The sequence below is a fragment of the Erinaceus europaeus genome, chromosome 8 (assembly GCF_950295315.1).
Source record: "Erinaceus europaeus chromosome 8, mEriEur2.1, whole genome shotgun sequence".
Taxonomy (NCBI): Eukaryota; Metazoa; Chordata; class Mammalia; order Eulipotyphla; family Erinaceidae; genus Erinaceus; species Erinaceus europaeus.
The window spans coordinates 28,508,420-28,526,254 of record NC_080169.1 but is presented as its reverse complement, the minus strand read 5'-3'; the positions used below and the strand labels follow the sequence as shown (position 1 = coordinate 28,526,254).

At 40.5% G+C, this 17,835-nt stretch overlaps 2 protein-coding genes across 2 annotated transcripts in view; one reads left to right on the top strand and one right to left on the bottom strand.

Annotated features, from left to right (window-relative positions):
- Positions 1-17,835, top strand: part of LOC103114303 (cytochrome b-c1 complex subunit 10-like) — a 530,783-nt gene that overhangs the window by 11,575 nt on the left and 501,373 nt on the right. The window lies entirely within an intron of this gene.
- IGF2BP3 (insulin like growth factor 2 mRNA binding protein 3) overlaps positions 1-17,835 on the bottom strand; it is a 164,412-nt gene that overhangs the window by 93,016 nt on the left and 53,561 nt on the right. The window contains exon 3 of the mRNA XM_007523954.2: positions 3,498-3,546. Within this exon, the coding sequence (XP_007524016.1) occupies positions 3,498-3,546 (49 nt within the window). The remainder of the gene's footprint in view (positions 1-3,497; positions 3,547-17,835) is intronic.

The following is a 17,835-nucleotide window of genomic DNA, read 5'->3' as shown; positions in this document are numbered from 1 at the left end:
CAGAACTGAGTGGTGCTTGGGGGGGGGGGGGGCAGAAAGAAAGGGATAAGGAGGAGGAAGGAAAATGAAACACGGCTCAGCATTTTTTAAAAAGCCTCGTTAGGGATAAATAACTAGATTAACAACTAGCTAATAGTTGAGCTGAGAAAACTCTAACCCTAGAGACTACCTGTAATAATTCTGAAGACTTTTCTAGATATCACATGCCTCTTCAAAGAACAATTTAGTTATATTTTATGTATTTATAGTTATTACATATTTCTACAATTATTAAGTTATTAAAAAACTTAATGGACATACTTTTTATTATCCCCTTAAGTCTTATTTTATAGGCTTTTTTTTTTGGGGGGGGGGTTGAGTTACTCAGCTACTCAGCTCTGTCTTATGCTGGTGTTAGGGACTGAACCCAAGATTATCAGAAACTCAGGTATGAGACTCTTGCATAACTATTATGCTCTCTTCCTAGCCCCTTTACCCCTCCCCTTCCCCTTCCCCTTCCCCTTCCTTAGATTATTTGGTTGCTAAAACAGTCCTGTCTATCCTCTGTAATGTCCCACACTCTAGACTTAACCAAAGCACTGCTCAGCTCTGGCTTATGGTGGTGCAGGGGGTTGAACTTGGGACTCTGGAGCCTCAGGCATGAGAGTCTCTTTGCATAACCATTATGCTATCTACCCCCACCCGAGAGCTGTTTCTTTATGATGCCATTTAAATTGTATCTCTACTGTTTATATTTCTTGTAAATTCGATTTAGAATTGAGTCTAATCAAACCATTTCTTTAGGCGAAAGTACTGTAGTGCTACATATTTCTGTTGCACCAAAACTGCAGGCACTAATTTCTGGTCATTGCACTTTTCAGTGACTCCAAGATTAGTCAGTAAATTCAATGCCTAATCCTTCCCTAGGCAAGTACAAACCAATAGGTGCAACACTATCACTGTCTAAAATAAGGCTATGGAAGGAGAAAGCAACATACTTAGTATATGTAAATAAAATGTTATAAAAACTACTCCAGTATTATAAAAACACCTCAACAGCTCATCCTCCTAACAAGCTGTCAATAAATTTGAAATACTGATTAACAAAAATAATCATTAAAAATGTTAAGGAGGGTCAAAGATAACAGTATCAAAGTCTAGTTCTGAACTTCTTATAATCCAGTATGTGTTTTTGAATTCTTTGAATCCTGTATGTCCACATTTATACCCAACTGAAAATGAGATAATGTGGCCATTATATACCTTAAAGGGGTATAGAGGGTAAAATGAAATGCAAAAGTTAAGAAAAAGTTAGATAAGGCAAATAAAAATGTAGTCTCATGAGTTAGACTGAATTTTACTTAGAACAAGGGAGAGTGCAAGCACCTAACAGCTAGAGAAGCTGCCAAAGATACAATGACCTAAATTCATTGTAGCAAGGCATATAAATTGAATGAATTAAGAGGAAACTGTCACTTGCCTGTAACTCTTATACTAGTATTCAAAATAATTCACTTAGAATTGGTTGCTCCAATTTAATATCTTACTGAAAGCTACCATTACACTGATAAGAGCTTGGGGGGAGGGGAGTGGCCTGGCCCAGCCCGGTAGGTTAAGGGTTAAGCGTACATGGCATGAAGCGAAAGGACTACCTTAAGGATCCCGGTTCTAGGGTTCCTTCAGAGGAACCTGCAGAGGGTTCACTTCACAGGCGGTGAAGTCGGTCTGCAGATGTCTATCTTTATCTCTACCTCTCTGTCTTTCCCGCCTCTTTCCATTTCTCTCTGTCCTATCCAACAACAAGACAGTAATCACAACAACAATAATAAACCACCACAACAATAAACAAGGACAACAAAAGGGGAAAAAAATGACCTCCAGGAGCAGTGGATTCATAGTGCAGGCACTGAGCCCCAACAATAACCCTGGAGGCAACAACCAAAAAAAAAAAAAAAAAAGTTCCCTAGAGGGAAAAAAATTGTATTTAGCACAGCCCATGCTCAAATAAGAAAATTAAATCAATAATTTTGGTACCACAACATTTGATTTGGGATGCACAATTACTGAGCTTGCTGTTACCACATGATATCATTCTTTCTATACATTAAATAATCTGAAAAATACTCAGCATAAACCAAAGAGTCAGTTCGTATGGGAAAGAGGATTTCGACGATATTAATCTAAAAAGAAAGCAAAATGGTTCACTCGGATAATGTGCAGCTTTGCCATGCACCTGACGTAGGTCTGTGCTTGGCCACCACCACAGTAAAGGAAGTTTTAGTGCTGTGGTCTCATTCACTCTAGGAAGCTAGAAAGGCAAGGGGAAAGACACCCTGTAAAATATTCTGAGCTTAAATGATTTGTTACCAAATGGGACTGTGGAGAATCAGACGTCAAAGCAACTTCCTTAAACTCAAATCTTTTAACCATGTTTTGCATGCTGGTGAAGGTTCAAGCTTAATGACTCATCAAATATTTATTTCTTTACTGGGGGGATTAATGGTTTACAATCAACAGTAAAATACAGTAGTTTGTGCATGTATAACATTTCTCACCACAGAACAATTCAAGACCTAATCAAATATCATTTTAATGATCCCCCTTCCCCCCGAGAGCACTGCTCAGCTCTGGCTTATGAAATTGAACATGGAACCTCAGAGCCTCAGGTATGAGAATCTGTTTTATAAACATTATGCTATCTCCCCCACCCTTATCAAATATCATTTTAGAAGAGTAATATGAAAAACATAATACTAGTTACTTTGTGTTTTTACATTTAAAAACATAAAAGCTAGCCACAGACAAAAAAAAATTAAATAAAAGCTAACTTTTTTCTTTTTTTTTTTGATTTATAAAAAAAGGAAACATGGACAAACCATTGGATAAGAGGAGTACAACTCCACACAATTCCCACCACCACTTTTTTTTTTTTTTTTTTTCCTTGCATGGCCATCTCAAAGGTAGGTTTTAAGAACTTTCATTGTTTAGAATATCAGCAGACATTTTATCTCTTTAACTATTGGTGTCTCAAATTCTCACCATAATATCACCATCATTGTGTTTTGAAAACGCTGGCATATTTTTTTAATTTAACTGTGCTAAACTGTTTTGTGTTTTCATGCAATCACTGACAGTGCCACTACCTGAACAAAGGGCAGTAACACCTAAAAACAAAAGTTTGAGCAGTAGTATTTGCCTTAAAAAATTCCCAAGGGAGGAAATTTATATTTTGGATAAAAATTGCAGGCTCATCAGAAAGATCTCAAACAAGATTCTGTTTGGTGGAACTGAGTGACGAAGATTACTCATTTACTTGAGGATCCATTACAAGTTTTCTGTAACAACTCAAAGAGCAGGGTTTTTAAAAATACACTGCCATAAAAAAATAAAAACAAAAATAAAAGTAAAAGCAGAGACTGTAGAAAGAATGACTTTATATATAGCACATCCCAGAGCTGAGGGAAGGAGAAAAACTAACCATAGACCGATATATTGAAATCATAATTTTAAATTCTTACCTCCCACTGTAAGTGAGGCGGGATATTTCGTATCTGAAGTTTCCGAATCCTGCGGAAGAATTAAAAGTTAAAAAAAAAAAAAAAACACAGAAGCAAAACCAACCAACATTGACAGAAACTACATAAAACACTAATTTTATGTTAATTACAAGTCAATTTATACTAGCAAATGGGTCCCCATATAGAAAAAGGACACAGCATTAATCACAGATGCAACACTGAGATCATCTGGAGATTCTGCATTGATAGATTTTATGGTTTCTTTTTAAAGTCACTCACTAGCAATAAAAACTCACAGGTGTAATTCCTTATTTCATCTGGTGACTATATTTGAAAGTCAAATGCTTTAGCCTCAATTGAATCATCCCAGTACACTAACAAAACCTTCCCACCAATGTTCTTAATCTGATCTCACAGTCAATTACTGGAGAGGATTCCAGAAAATATGGAAAGGGGAGAAAACAAATCAGTTTTATTTTCACTGTTTTCTAAGTGAAATTTTATCACTTCCTTCAATTATGAGTGCTGGCATAAAACTAAAGTAGAATCACACTACATATAATTTTGATAGCAATGGAAATCACATACCACATTTTCATACCACATGAAGTTGTTGCTGATCTTTAAATATCATATACACATTGCTGTGATATTTAAATGTGTTAGAACTTGTTGCTTTGGTTAAGAAGCATTTATTTTTAAGTTTCTGTGTTTTTTTGTTTGTTTGTTTTTTGCCACCAGTGTTATTGCTGGAGCTCAATGCCTAACTGCACAATGACTTCACAACTCCTAGCAGCCTTTTTTTTTTTTTTTTTTTTTTTTTTTACCCTTTTTGGTAGATGAAGAGACAGAGAAGGAAAAAGATAGTCAGTCATCAAGTGGGTGTAGGGTAGATAGCATAACAGTTATGCAAAGAGACTCAAACGCCTGAGCTCCAAAGTCCCAGGTTCGATCCCCCGCACCACAATAAGACAGAGCTGAGCAGTGTTCTGGTAAAAAAAAAAAAAAAAAGAAGAAGAAGAAGAAGGAGGAGGAGGAGGAGGAGGAGGAGGAGGAGAAGGAGAATCATCATCATCAAGTAAATGCCGTATAATTTGAGAGGTTAATATAGACTCCACTAAAATCCTTGGTGTATTTCCTCTCCAACCTGCAGCCAGACTCCAAAAACCTAATACTAGTTTGGACAAAAAAAAAAAAAAAAAAGACACTCAATGTTTTGACAACTGAGGAAAAAGTCAAAGTTCATCAGATAAAGAAGGGACTACAAAAGCTGGAAAATGCCAAGAGACTGATGGCCTTTTTGGTCACTACCAGGTTATCCCATCACATGGGGCCCAAGTCAGGGAATCCTAGAATTTCCCCCATAGATACAATGGGGCTAGACATCTAATAGACCCCTCTCTCCACTACCATTGGTCACTTCCATCAAAAGCATCATCATTAGCCTTTTCAAGGGTCACTCCAGGGCCTTGCCCTCACTATAAAGTAGCAAAGGTGGGGGCTTCCCCACTTTCTGGAGGGAGACTGGATCAGTCTACTCTGGTCCAGAAATGAGTATAACTTAGAATGTTTGCTGCTGTGGCCATGGACTTTGAGCTCACACTAACAGGGACTTGGAGGTTACACAGGCTCTTGTGATGAATATAAACATGCACAGGCCCTGGGTCAAATTGATGGGGTAGCGGTTGACGAGTAGTGAAGCAGGTCTTCAGGTGTCTTTCTCTCCCCGTCTTTCCCTCCTCTCTTGATTTCTCTCTGTCCTATCCAACAACAACAACAACAAGGGCAACAAAAAGGGAAAAATGGTCTCCTGGAGTAGTGCAGGCACTGAGCCCCAGGGATTACCCTAGAAGCAAAAAAAAAAGAAAGAAAGAAAAAAAGAAAAAGAAAGAAAAAGGAAAGAAAAGATGGAGTAAACAGTTAATTGTATTTATATATTTTCTTCACTTTTGGGAACTACTCGCTGTCCTGATTCAGTTTTCTAGTTCTATTCTCAACACTGACACCATTTAACACCTCGACGTTAGCTATCAAGATCAAACAGAAAATTACTAAAGTCATGGGCCCCTAGGAACCTAGGAACAAACCTATAATAGACTTTCTAGCATCTCTCCACCATAAAATCTCCATTTTCACCTGCTCTATTCCTACTTTCTGGCTCCTATTTATTAAACATTTTGTCCTGCTTCCCATCTTACAGCCACCAAGTTGCAGATGCTACTATGATTCCATCCTAAACTCCCTGGGCAAATGATCTCACCAATGCTTCCTGGAACCTCAACTCTCCAGAGTCCTACCCCCACCCACTAGGGAGAGACAGAAACAGGCTATGGGTATGGATCAAAAAAAGAATTTTGACCCACACTATCAAAGGGGGAGAAAAGTTGGAGAAGATGACCAGAGGGCTCTGAACTCCAATTCCATCAGGACCCAGACAGAAAAGAAGAAAAAAGGAAAAACATTAGGGAGTAATAACAAGTGTGGGTGTGACTTCAAAAGGAAGAGAAGGCAGTACCATAGGAAAAAATGGGCAAAAATATATAGGGACAGATAGTTATAGAAATAATAGTCAACCTGTATCTGTAACCTTGAGAGAACTACTATAGTTTCCAATGGAGATAATAGGGATACAGAACTCTGGTGGTAGGAACTGTGTGGTATTACACCCTTGTTATCTTGTAATTTTGTAAATCACTAATGAGAGGGGTGGGCGGGGAGAGACTCCATCACTCATCAAGATTCTTTGGGGGCTTGAACTTGAGTCTATGTGCATGATAACATGTGTGCTATGTGATGAGCTACCACCCAGCCTCTTGCAAAGGGTTTTAACAATTTTCTAACTACTTCAAGATAATGAGATTCCGTTGTCCCATGCATTTTATTTAGTGCATTTAAACTTAGAGAAATCCTAAGAAGAAGCCTGTGAGGTTTAAGATAGTCAAGTGAATCTGTGATAAAAGTAACCATTACAAATGCTTAACTGGGGTTAACAAAAGGATGGTGAAGAACTCCCATGGACTTTGGTGAAGGCATACTGGTGCTTTGGTAGGGTGACATATTCTGAAGAGATGAGAAATTATAGTTCTAAAGTACTTATAGGCTTATGAATCTAGGTTTCCTCAGAAATAAAAACTGATTTTTGTGAACCCTTATTTGTCCAAATGGCCATTATGTATGTGTTATACACATATAATTATACTACTTAGTCTGTGTCAATTATATTTAACATTATGTTTACTACAGATATAATTTGTCACATCAAGTATATAATATGTTCATTTATGTCACTGTTTATAAATATACATGTATATGTATATATATTCCTTCCTCTATCCATTCCTCAGCACTATAAGAGGGCAATGACGGGAGGCAGAATGGGAAGGGAAGGATGAAGGCAGGAAAGAAAACACTTCGTGTGAGATAGTACTACCAACGAACCCCCCAGAAGGTAATAATTTATAGTAAAACAGCATTTTAAAGAAAAAACTGAGGAGGCAGTGGTGCACCAAGTTAAGCACACACAGTAGCACAAGGATCCTTGTTTAAGCCCCTAGCTCCCCACCTGCAGGAGGGTCACTTCACAGGCAATGAAACAGGTCTGCAGATGCCTATCTTTCTCCCTCCCTCTCTGTCTCCCCCTCTCCTCTCAGTTTCTCTGTCCTATCCAAAAAAAGAAGAAAAAAAATTGAAGCAGTGTATTTGTAGTGCAAGCACCGAGCCCCCCGCGATAACCCCTGGAAGCAAAAAGGGGGGGTGGGGTGGGATGGGATAAGGAAAGGGATAGGGAAAGAAAAAGGGAAAAGGAGAAAAAAAGAATTAGGAACTGGGTGGTGGCGCTTGATTAAGTGCACACATTACAGTGCACAAGTACGCAAGTTCTAGCCTCCACTCCCCAGCTGCAGGGAGAAAACTTTGCAAGTGGTGAAGCAGTGCTGCAGGTATATGTATATGTGTCTCTCTTCCTGTCTCCCCCTCCCTCTAGATTTATTTATTTATTTATTTTTGTTGGGGCTTGGTGAATCCACTGCTCCTGGAGGCTATTTTTCCCATTTTGTTGCTTATTGTTGTTGTTGTTGTTGTCATCGTTGTTGTTGGCTAGGACAGAGAGAAATCAAGAGAGATGGGAAAGGCAGAGAAGAGAAAGACAGACACCTACAGACCTGCTTCACCTCTTGTGAAGGGACCCCCCCTTCAGGTGAGGAGCTGGGGGCTCAAACCCGAATCCTTGCTCCAGTTCTTGCACTTCACGCCATAAGCATTAACCAGCTGCACTACCACTGACACCCCCCCCCCGATTTCTGACTGCATTCTAGTAAATAAAGATAATAAAAAATAATTTTAAAAAGAAAACTTTAAATTCACTGATGTCAGTGGCCTTCCTCTCCCCCCCCCCTTTTTTTTTTTTGGATAGGACAGAAAAATTGAGAGGGGAGGTGTAGATAAGAGAGGGAGAGAGAGAGAGAGAGAGAGATAACTAACTCAGATCTGCTCCATCACTAGTGAAGCTTCCCTGCTGCAAGTGGGGGTGGGGGTCAAACCTGAGTCCTTGTGCAGAGTAACATATTTGCCACCGCCAAGCTCCAAAATAATAACTCAACTTTCATAATTAAAATGGCGATTTTAATATATGATCTCTATGGGTTAAGTAACCCTCTCATTTTTAAGTGCCATAGCAAAAATACTAGCTTAGACTAGATTTAGAGCCCAGTGCTTTGCCTCTCCTAGTCCCTTCAAGGCATAATAATAAATGCCACAGATACTGCCTTTTTTAAAATTTATTTATTTATTTTGTCTCCAGGATTACTACTGGGACTCACTGCCTATACTACAAATCCACTACTCCTGGAGGCTTTTTCCCTTTTGTTGTCCTTGTTGTTTATCGTTGTTGTTGAATAGGACAGAGAGAAGTGAAGAGGAGGGGAAGACAGAGAGGGGGAGAGAAAGATAGACACCTGCAGACCTGCTTCACCGCTTGTGAAGCAACGCCCCCCCAGGTGGGGAGCGGGGGCCCCTAACCGGGATCCTTATGGGGTCCTTGCACTTCACCTGCTGTGCTACAGTCCAGCCCACACTGCCCTTTTTTTTTAAAACTCAAGAATATGTGGACTGGGGATCAGCACATGGCTCCCATGTCATGATGTTCAAGGACTCATTTGAACCTAGGCCACAACATAGTGCACCTGCAGGGGAAAAAAAAGCTTCCCAACTGGTGGAGCCAGGCTTCAGTGTCTCTCCTTTCTCTCTCATCCTCTATCTAGAAGAAAGAAAGAAAAAAGTGGCCTCAGGAAGTAGTAAAGTTATGCAGGCAATGAACCCCAGTGATAACCCTGATGGCAAAAATAAATAAATAAATAAGATGTATACTATTTGTGATCACAAAATGGAAAAAGAAATATATCATTCTTTATTCTGAGACACTGAAACAAAATCATCAGGATAGTGAGGGTGGTAGATGTGGTGTGAAACTAATCTTATAACCCACTATTAATCACAAATTTAAAAAAGAGAAGGAAAAAATACATAGTGAGAAAGTTAATTAAAGGGGAAAAATGCAGGGCTCGGGCAGTAGTGCACCTAGTTGAGCACACACATTACAGTGCACAAGGACCCAGGTTCAAGCCCCTGGTCCCCACCTGCAGCAGTGAAGCTTCACAGTGAAGCAGTGCTGCAGGTACTTCTTTCCCTCTCGATCCCCCTTCCCTCTCAATTTTTTCTATCTCCATCCAAAATCAATGTTAAAAATGGTCAAGTACTATATAGTCTCAGGACTTACTTATGAAATGTTACTCAAGGCATTGTTCCATGTGCTGATAAACGTTAAAGCTGCAGAATGGGTGTTACCACTCTGCTTTTGGATATGTTTAATGTTTTCTATAAAAGCCTTAAAATAGGGAGTTGGGCGGTAGCGCAGCGGGTTAAGCGCGGGTGGCACAAAGCGTAAGGATCTCGGTTCGAGGCCCCGGCTCCCCACCTGCAGGGGAGTCGCTTCACAAGCGGTGAAGCAGGTCTGCAGGTGTCTATCTTTCTTTCCACCCACCCACTCACCCGTCTTCCCTTCTCCCCTCCTCTCTCTATCCTATCTAACTGAACAACGACATCAATAACAATAATAACTGGGAGTCGCATGGTAGCGCAGTGGGTTAAGCGCACGTGGCGCAAAGGGTAAGGAGCAGCTTAAGGATCCCGGTTCGAGCCCCTGGCCCCCACCTGCAGGGAAGCCGCTTCACAGTAGGTGAAGCAGGTCTGCAGGTGTCTTTTTCTCTCCCTCTGTCTTCCCCGCCTCTCTCCATTTCTCTCTGTCCTATCCAACAACGACGACATCAATAATTACAACGATAAAACAAGGGCAACAAAGGGAATAAATAAAATACATTAAAAAAAATGTTAAATTTTTTTTTTTTTTAAAGATTCTATTAGCACAAGAGATGGGAAGACAGAACCAGAACATCACTGCTGCCCAGGTGATGCAGGGACTTTCTATCAGCCTTAAGCACCATTCCACCTCCCAGCTCACAGAACAGAAAAACCGGCGGGGGTGGGATGGGGTGGGGTGCAGGCAGTGGCACACCTGGTTACGCACACACATTGCATTGTGAAAGGACCTGGATTCAAGCCCCGGTCCCCACCTGCAGGGGCTTCACAAGTGGTGAACTAGGACTGCAGGTGCCTCTCTTCCCTTCTCTATCTCAACTTCTGTCTCTATCCAATAATAAATAGATAAAAAGTTGTTTATAAAAAAGGAAGGAAAGAAGGAGGTAAATTAGGGGCTCGGTGGTGGCACTCCTGGTTGAGCGCACATATTACAATGTGCTAGGACCCAGGTTCAAGACCCTGGTCCCCACCTGCAGGGACAAAGCTTCACAAGTGCTAAAACAGTGCTGCAAGTGTCTCTCTGTCTCTCTTCCTCACTATCTCCCCCCTCAATTTCTCTGTCTCTATCCAAAATAATACATATTTATAAAAAATAAATATATAAAGCATTTTTATTACAAAGATTTCACTAGTGTTTTATATTACTTGATTGAGTCAGAAATCACTCATTACCATGAGCAAGGACCCACATTCAAGCCTTGGTTCCCCACTCACAGAGTGGAGGCTTCACAGGTGGTGGAGCAATGCTGCTTTCTAAGTCTCTCACCCTCTATATCAAAAGAAAAACAGTCATCAGAAGCAATGGAGTTGAACTGGCACTGAGCCCCAGCAATAGCCCTGGTGGCAAAAATAAATCTTTTAGAGAAAACTGATTTTCTTGTCCTTTTGTAGTTACTTAGCTGGAGGTTTTCCATAAGGAACCATTCACTCTTTAAATATTTGGGTACTCAAAAGCACAGTCAGCACAGTGAGAGTAGGATAAATTCTTGATTTTTCCCTTATGCAGGCTATGATTTTGTGCTCCTTATCACATCTTCTCAGTCACTCCTGTTTCACTTAGACAGCCACATGCACACTTAAGTTGTCCCGCTTCCTTCCACACCTAAGAATGTATCTTAGGCATCGTTGCCATATAACACCTCAAGGCTTTCTCCAAAGATTAATACAGGACCAGTCCCAGAATAGGGAATAAGAGAAGAATAATGATACCCATTAATTCAGTCATTTTACAGTGGATATAAGATCCAGAGATGTATGCCTCAGTCTTCCTACTGGGAGGCATCCTTTACATTTATCTAAAGCCCTATTACCTTAACACGCACACCAAAATACTTCCCCTGGAATATTTTGACTAAAGTTGGTATCTCTTATTTTTTTAATATATTTATTTATTGGATAGAGAGTGCCAGAAATCAAGAGGGAGGGGGTCATAGAGAGGGAGAGAGACAGAGAGACACCTGCACAGCAATACTTCACTTGCAAAGCTTTCCCCCTGCAGGTGGAGACCATGGGCTTGAACCCGAGTCCTTGAGCATTGTGACATGTACACTCAACCAGCAGGCCCCAAGAACTGGTGTCTCATAATTCCCCGTTTTACTCTTCCCCTACCCCTTGCTCTTGCTTTGGACTCTACAAAGTAAATCAGCCCCTTACAAATCCCCACCTAAAGCTCTGTTTTCAAAAGTGTTCATAGACAATGGTATAGACGTTCTCGAATAGCTGATTTGGGCCAATGAGAGAGCTCATGTGGAGTGCTTGCCATTTGCACTGGCACTGGCCCCTATAGCACTAAGGGATGGGATGCTTCAGTACAATTCTTTCTCTCTACCTCTCTATTTCTACTTCTCTATCTCTAACCCTCTCTATCTCAGCCCTGAGCAGTGAAGCCCCAGAGAAAATTTTTAAAAATTAGTCCTGGTATTCTCCAAAGATATTTTTCAATATAATTATGAATTCATGGTTCCACAAAATACTGGATGTGTATCAACCCACTGTATTAATTTTTTAAATATTTTTTACTTATTTTTAGTGAAAGAGGGATACAGAGAGAAAGATGCACAGAGAGAGCTACCAGAGCACTGCTCAGCTCTGGCTTATTCCGGAGTTGGGGACTGAACCTGGGACTTTGGAGCCTCAGGCTTGAAAATCTTTTGCATAACCATTATGCTGTCTCCCCAGCCCTTACTAATTCTTTTGATGCTGGTTGTCTTTAGTGAGTGGATGGAAGTCTCTTCACATTGTGTTGTGACATGACTCCAGCAATTTTAGTTCTTTTGCTTTCTGTTGTCACATGATAATCCATATTCAACTTGTACTTTTCCCTACCCCCATCTGCAATTAGCCTCATCTATATGGAACACTGGTCTCTTTCAGTCAGAAATAGCATCTACAGATGACATTTAGTCACTAGGGGTACTTTTGTTAAGGGTTGGTCATTGTTCCCAGACCAGAACTAAAATAGGAAATGTTAAGGGTTCATTACTGTTATAGGCACAATGTTTTTCTCCCCTTTCCTCTGCTCCCGCCCCCCGAAGTAACATGTCAAAATCTTAACCCCCAATGTACTTACTGCCTGTTTGCTTGTTTTTAAGATTTCCATAAGACAGAGAGACCACAATCAGCACTCTGGCATGTGCAGGGAACAGAACTCACTATCTCGTGTTTGCAAGTTTAGTTTGTGCTGTGCCATCTCCTGAGCCATCCAATGTATTGTTATTAAGAGAGGCTTTTAGGAAGTCATTAGGCTTAAATGAGATCACTAGGCATTATTGTCTTAAGAGACCAGAGCTTTTCTTCACTGGCACACACTAAGGAAAGGCCATGTGGGCACACAGCAATTAGCAGCAGTTGACCAGCCCGGATGAAGAGAACCCACAGCAAGAAGTGAATCTGCTAGCACCAAATTTTGTGCTCCCCAAAGTCCAGAATGTGAGTAGCCTCTACAATTTAAACCACCCATCTCTGGCACTTTTTAAGAGCAGCTGGTGTGGGTTATCTCATTTCTCCTTCACAGTCAGCATTTTGTAGATTAGGAAACTAAAGTAGAAGTTTAACTTGTTTAAGTACACACAGCTAACATGTGGCAAGGTCAGAATCCATCTCTGGACATCCTAGCCTGAGTGTGCCTTATATTTATCATTCTGATTTCACTTATAATCCAACCAATAATGATCATATCAAATAACTTTAGAAAAATTATCTTACTCAAAATGTAAAAGTCAATCCTAAGCAAAACCTTTGTTTTACCCCTACAGCTATATGCCAGTCATTCAATATTGGTATTAAATGAACATGGTTATCCAGTAATACCATGAAAGGAAGTCAACTATGCTGAAAACTCAGCAAGCTCAATTGTCTCAGGATACTATAAAAACTATACCCATGGGGGCGAAAAGCTCAAGGCCCTGCGTAAGGATCCCAGTTCGAGCACCCGGCTTCCCACCTGCAGGGGAGTTGCTTCACAGGCGGTGAAGCAGGTCTGCAAGTGTCTGTCTTTCTCTCACCGTCTGTCTTCCCCTCCTCTCTGTCCTATCCAACAACGACGACAACAATAATAATAGCAACAACGATAAACAACAAGGGCAACAAAAGGGAAAAAATAGCCTCCAGGAGCAGTGGATTCGTAGTGCATGCACCCAGTCCCAGCTATAACCCTGGAGGCAATACATACACACACATACACACACACACACACACACACACACACACACACACCCTATGTATTTGAGGCACCTATCATTTCATGTAAATCCTGGAGTAAGACAAAGTGCCTGAGATTTGCAACCTTCTGACCAAAACATCTGCCAAGTCCTGAATTTACTTACACCTCTCCCACTGCACACCGACCCACCTCCAAAAAAAACTGCCTCACTTCTACCAACACTTAAGCAAATCAAGATAACATGCATTATCTCATGTAGCCCTGACAGTTAGCATTTTACAGACTGGGAAATTAAAAAGTATATAAAACAGCCTGAGGTCAGGATCATAACTTAAGCAGGACCACTTTCACAAGATGAAGATGGGAAGACAAACCAGGTGGGACTTGTTACATGTTCCTCTTTGCCTTTTTTTTTTCCTTCTGCAGAGATCTAAGACACATGGTCCTCACTCGAACCTATCATTTTCAAAATAAAAGTCAATCCACCTGGACTCAGCAATAAAGTGAAGCCTTTCTGGGGGATATTATACACTGGTAGCAAATTTTCTTTCCTACTGTGTCACAATCTATGTCCAAAGGGGAATGTGTTTAACCTGGTTAAATTCGTTATTGTTAATTATTTACATTAATACTCAATACTGTAATTATATTTATCTAATCTTGTATGATGCAGTTATGAACTAGCTCTTTAACTGGTCAACCTCAAATTTTAAAACATTTGATATTCCAAATAGATGAAAATCAGGATAAGCAATGTCTCACATTGCTAGTGGTGTCAGCTTGCACAAAGTTGTTCCACTACTGACTTGGCAGATCTTATCAAATCCTTTCTCCTACTTGAGGCTTTTTTTTTCCTTACATTACTTCCTCAGGTAAAAATGTCCAATGGCAGGAGTCGGGCAGTAGCACAGTGAGTTAAGTGCACATGGCACAGAGCACAAGGACCGGCATAAGGATCCCGGTTTGAGCCCCCGGCTCCCCATCTGCAGGGGAGTTGCTTCACAGGCGGTGAAACAAGTCGGCAGGTGTCTATCTTTCTCTCCCCCTCTGTCTTCCCCTCCTCTCTCCATTTCCCTCTGTCCTATCCAACAACAATGACATGAGTAACAACAACAATAAAACAAGGGCAACAAAAGGGAATAAATAAATAAATACAAAAAAAATGTCCAATGGCTTCTCTACTAAACTAATTATACAAAAGAAAGTAAGATGCATCTTAATATCTTTTGACAGCATCAGCATTATTACTCTGATAACCTTTAGAAGAACTACTGCTGTATACAGACAGCCAATAGATACACTGGCCAAAAATATTTATCAACTAAAAGACAGTTATTGTCTTTATGGCAACCTTTATTAGAATCACCAAATAAATACAGTAAAACTCAAAGTAATCTTGGACTGCACTAAAATCCTAGGTATATTTCCTGTTTAACTTAATGCCAGACCCCATAAACCTAACACAGATTCAGATACAATAAATGACACTAAACACTAACTGTTGAGAGAGAGCCTTAAGTTTGTCAGGTAAAAAAAGGGAATACAAAAGCTGGATATGGGCAAGAGACTGGCTTACTTAATGATGGCCTTCTTGTTCACGGCCAGGCCAGCCCCATCATATGTCAGGGAATCCTTGGACTCCCCATGGACCCAGAACTCTCTCCACCATCACTGGCCACGTCCATCAGTAACATCATCAGAATCCCTCTTGTAGGCTTCTTCAAGACTGTACCCTCACTCTCAACTACCAATGGGAAGGACTGCCCCACTCTAAATAGAGACTGGGTCAGCCTGTTCTGGTCCTGAAATGAGTGCAGCCTAGAATGTTCCCAGCTGTGATCATTAACTGAACACAGACTAACAGAGACTTGGAAGTTATACAGGTTCCTGTGCCAAATATGAACAGATATGGGCCCTGAGTGAGATCAGTGTGGTTAAGAGTTAGTGTTTTATATATTTTCCTCACATCTGGGAGCTTTCTCTGCCCTAATCCAGCTTTACTAGTCCTATTCTCAATGCTGACACCATCTACCCAGACAGTACTTTTAGTCCACATGCATGCTAGCTATCAAGCTCCAGTGAAAATTACCAGTCATGGGCCCCTAAAAATACCTGACTTCCTAGCTTTTATCCACCCTAAAATCTGGATTCTCATTTGCTCTATTCCTACTTTATGGTTCCTATTCATTAAACATTTTGTCCTCCTTTATATTTTACTGTATTCCAGCTCCCACGTTGTGGATGCTACTATGATTCCATCCTGCACTCCCTGGGCAGCTGATTTCACCAGTGTGTCCCAGAACCTCACCTCTCCAGAGCCCTATCCCCACACTAGGGAAAGACAGAAACAGGCTGGTGGGGATAGATCAAATTGCCAATGCCCATGCTTCAGCAGGGAATTAATTACAGAAGCCAGACTTTTCACCTTCTGCACCTCAAAGAATGTTGGTGCATACTCCCAGAGGTGTAAAACCCTCCCAGAGGGTTCTGAATTCCAGTTCCATCAGGACTCAGGAGACAATCTGGTAGAGGAGGGCCCTCAGAAGTAGTACATATGACTTAGAAAGAGACGGTAGGGTCAGAAAAAATGGACAAATATATATAAATAGATAGTTGTAGAAATAATAGCCATATACAAATTGAATGCAATAGCCATCAAGATTCCAACCACATTTTTTAGGAGACAAGAACAAATACTACAAATGTTTATCTGGAACCAGAAAAGACCTACAATTGCTAAAACTATCTTGAGAAGAGAGAACAGAACTGGAGGCATCACACTCCCAGATCTCAAATTGTATTATAGGGCCATTGTAATCAAAACTGCTTGGTACTGGAACATGAATAAACACACTGACCAGTGGAATAGAATTGAGAGCCCGGAAGTAAGCCCCCACACCTAAGGACATCTAATCTCTGACAAAGATGCCCAGACTATTAAATGGGGAAAGGGAAGTCTCTTTAACAAATAAGTATTGGAAAAAATAGATTGAAAAATGCAAAAGAATGAAACTGAACCACAATATTTCACCAAACACAAAAGTAAATTCCAAGTGGATCAAGGACTTGGATGTTAGACCAGAAACTATCAGATATTTAGAGGAAAATATTGGCAGAACTCTTTTCCGCATAAATTTTAAAGACATTTTCAATGAAACGAATTCAATTACAAAGACGACTAAAATAAAAATAAACCAATGGGACTACATCAAATTAAAAGGCTTCTGCATAGAAAATGAAACCACTACCTAAACAAAGAAAATAAATAACCCCATCCAAAACTGGGGAGAGGGCATGGACTGAATATTCACCACAGAAGAGATCCAAAAGGCCGAGAAACACATGGGAAAAAAAAATGCTCCATGTCTTTGATTGTCAGAGAAATGCAAATAAATACAGCAATGAGATACCACTTCAATCCTGTGAGAATGGCATACATCAGAAAAAGTAGCAGCAACAAATGCTGGAGAGGTTGTGGCGTCAAAGGAACCTTCCTGCACTGCTGTTGAGAATGTAAATTGGTCCAACCTCTGTGGAGACCAGTCTGGAGAACTCTCAGAGAAGGCTAGAAATGGACCTACCCTATAATCCTCCAATTCCTCTCCTGGGGATAGATGCTAAGGATCCAAACATACCCATCCAAAAAGATCTGTGTGCACATATGTTCTTGGCAACACAATTTGTAATAGCCAAAACCTGGAAGCAACCCAGCTGTCCAACAACAGATGAGTGGCTGAGCAAGTTGTGGTATATATACACACAATGGAATACTACTCAGCTGTAAAAAATGGTGACTTCACCATTTTCAGCCGATCTTGAATGGACCTTGAAAAAATCATGTTGAGTGAAATAAGTCAGAAACAGAAGGATGAATATGGGATGATCTCACTCTCAGGCAGAAGTTGAAAAACAAGATCAGAAAAGAAAACACAAGTAGAACCTGGACTGGAGTTGGTGTATTGTACCAAAGTAAAAGACTCTGGGGTGGGTGGGGGGAGAGTAAAGGTCCTGGAAATGGATGACAGAGAACCTAGTGGGGGTTGTATTGTTATGTGGAAAACTGAGAAATGTTATGCATGTACAAGCTATTATATTTACTGTTGAATGTAAAACATTAATCCCCCAATAAAGGGGGGGGAACTGTCAATCAACCCAGTGCCCTACAGTGGAGGATAAGATCTTGGTGTTGGGTGTGATGGGCTGACACTTACCTTGGAAAGATGTGAAACTGTACCCCTGTGCCAAGTCAGCATTTCCTCAATACAGTGGTTGAACTTAAAAATATGTGTATACACATATACGTAT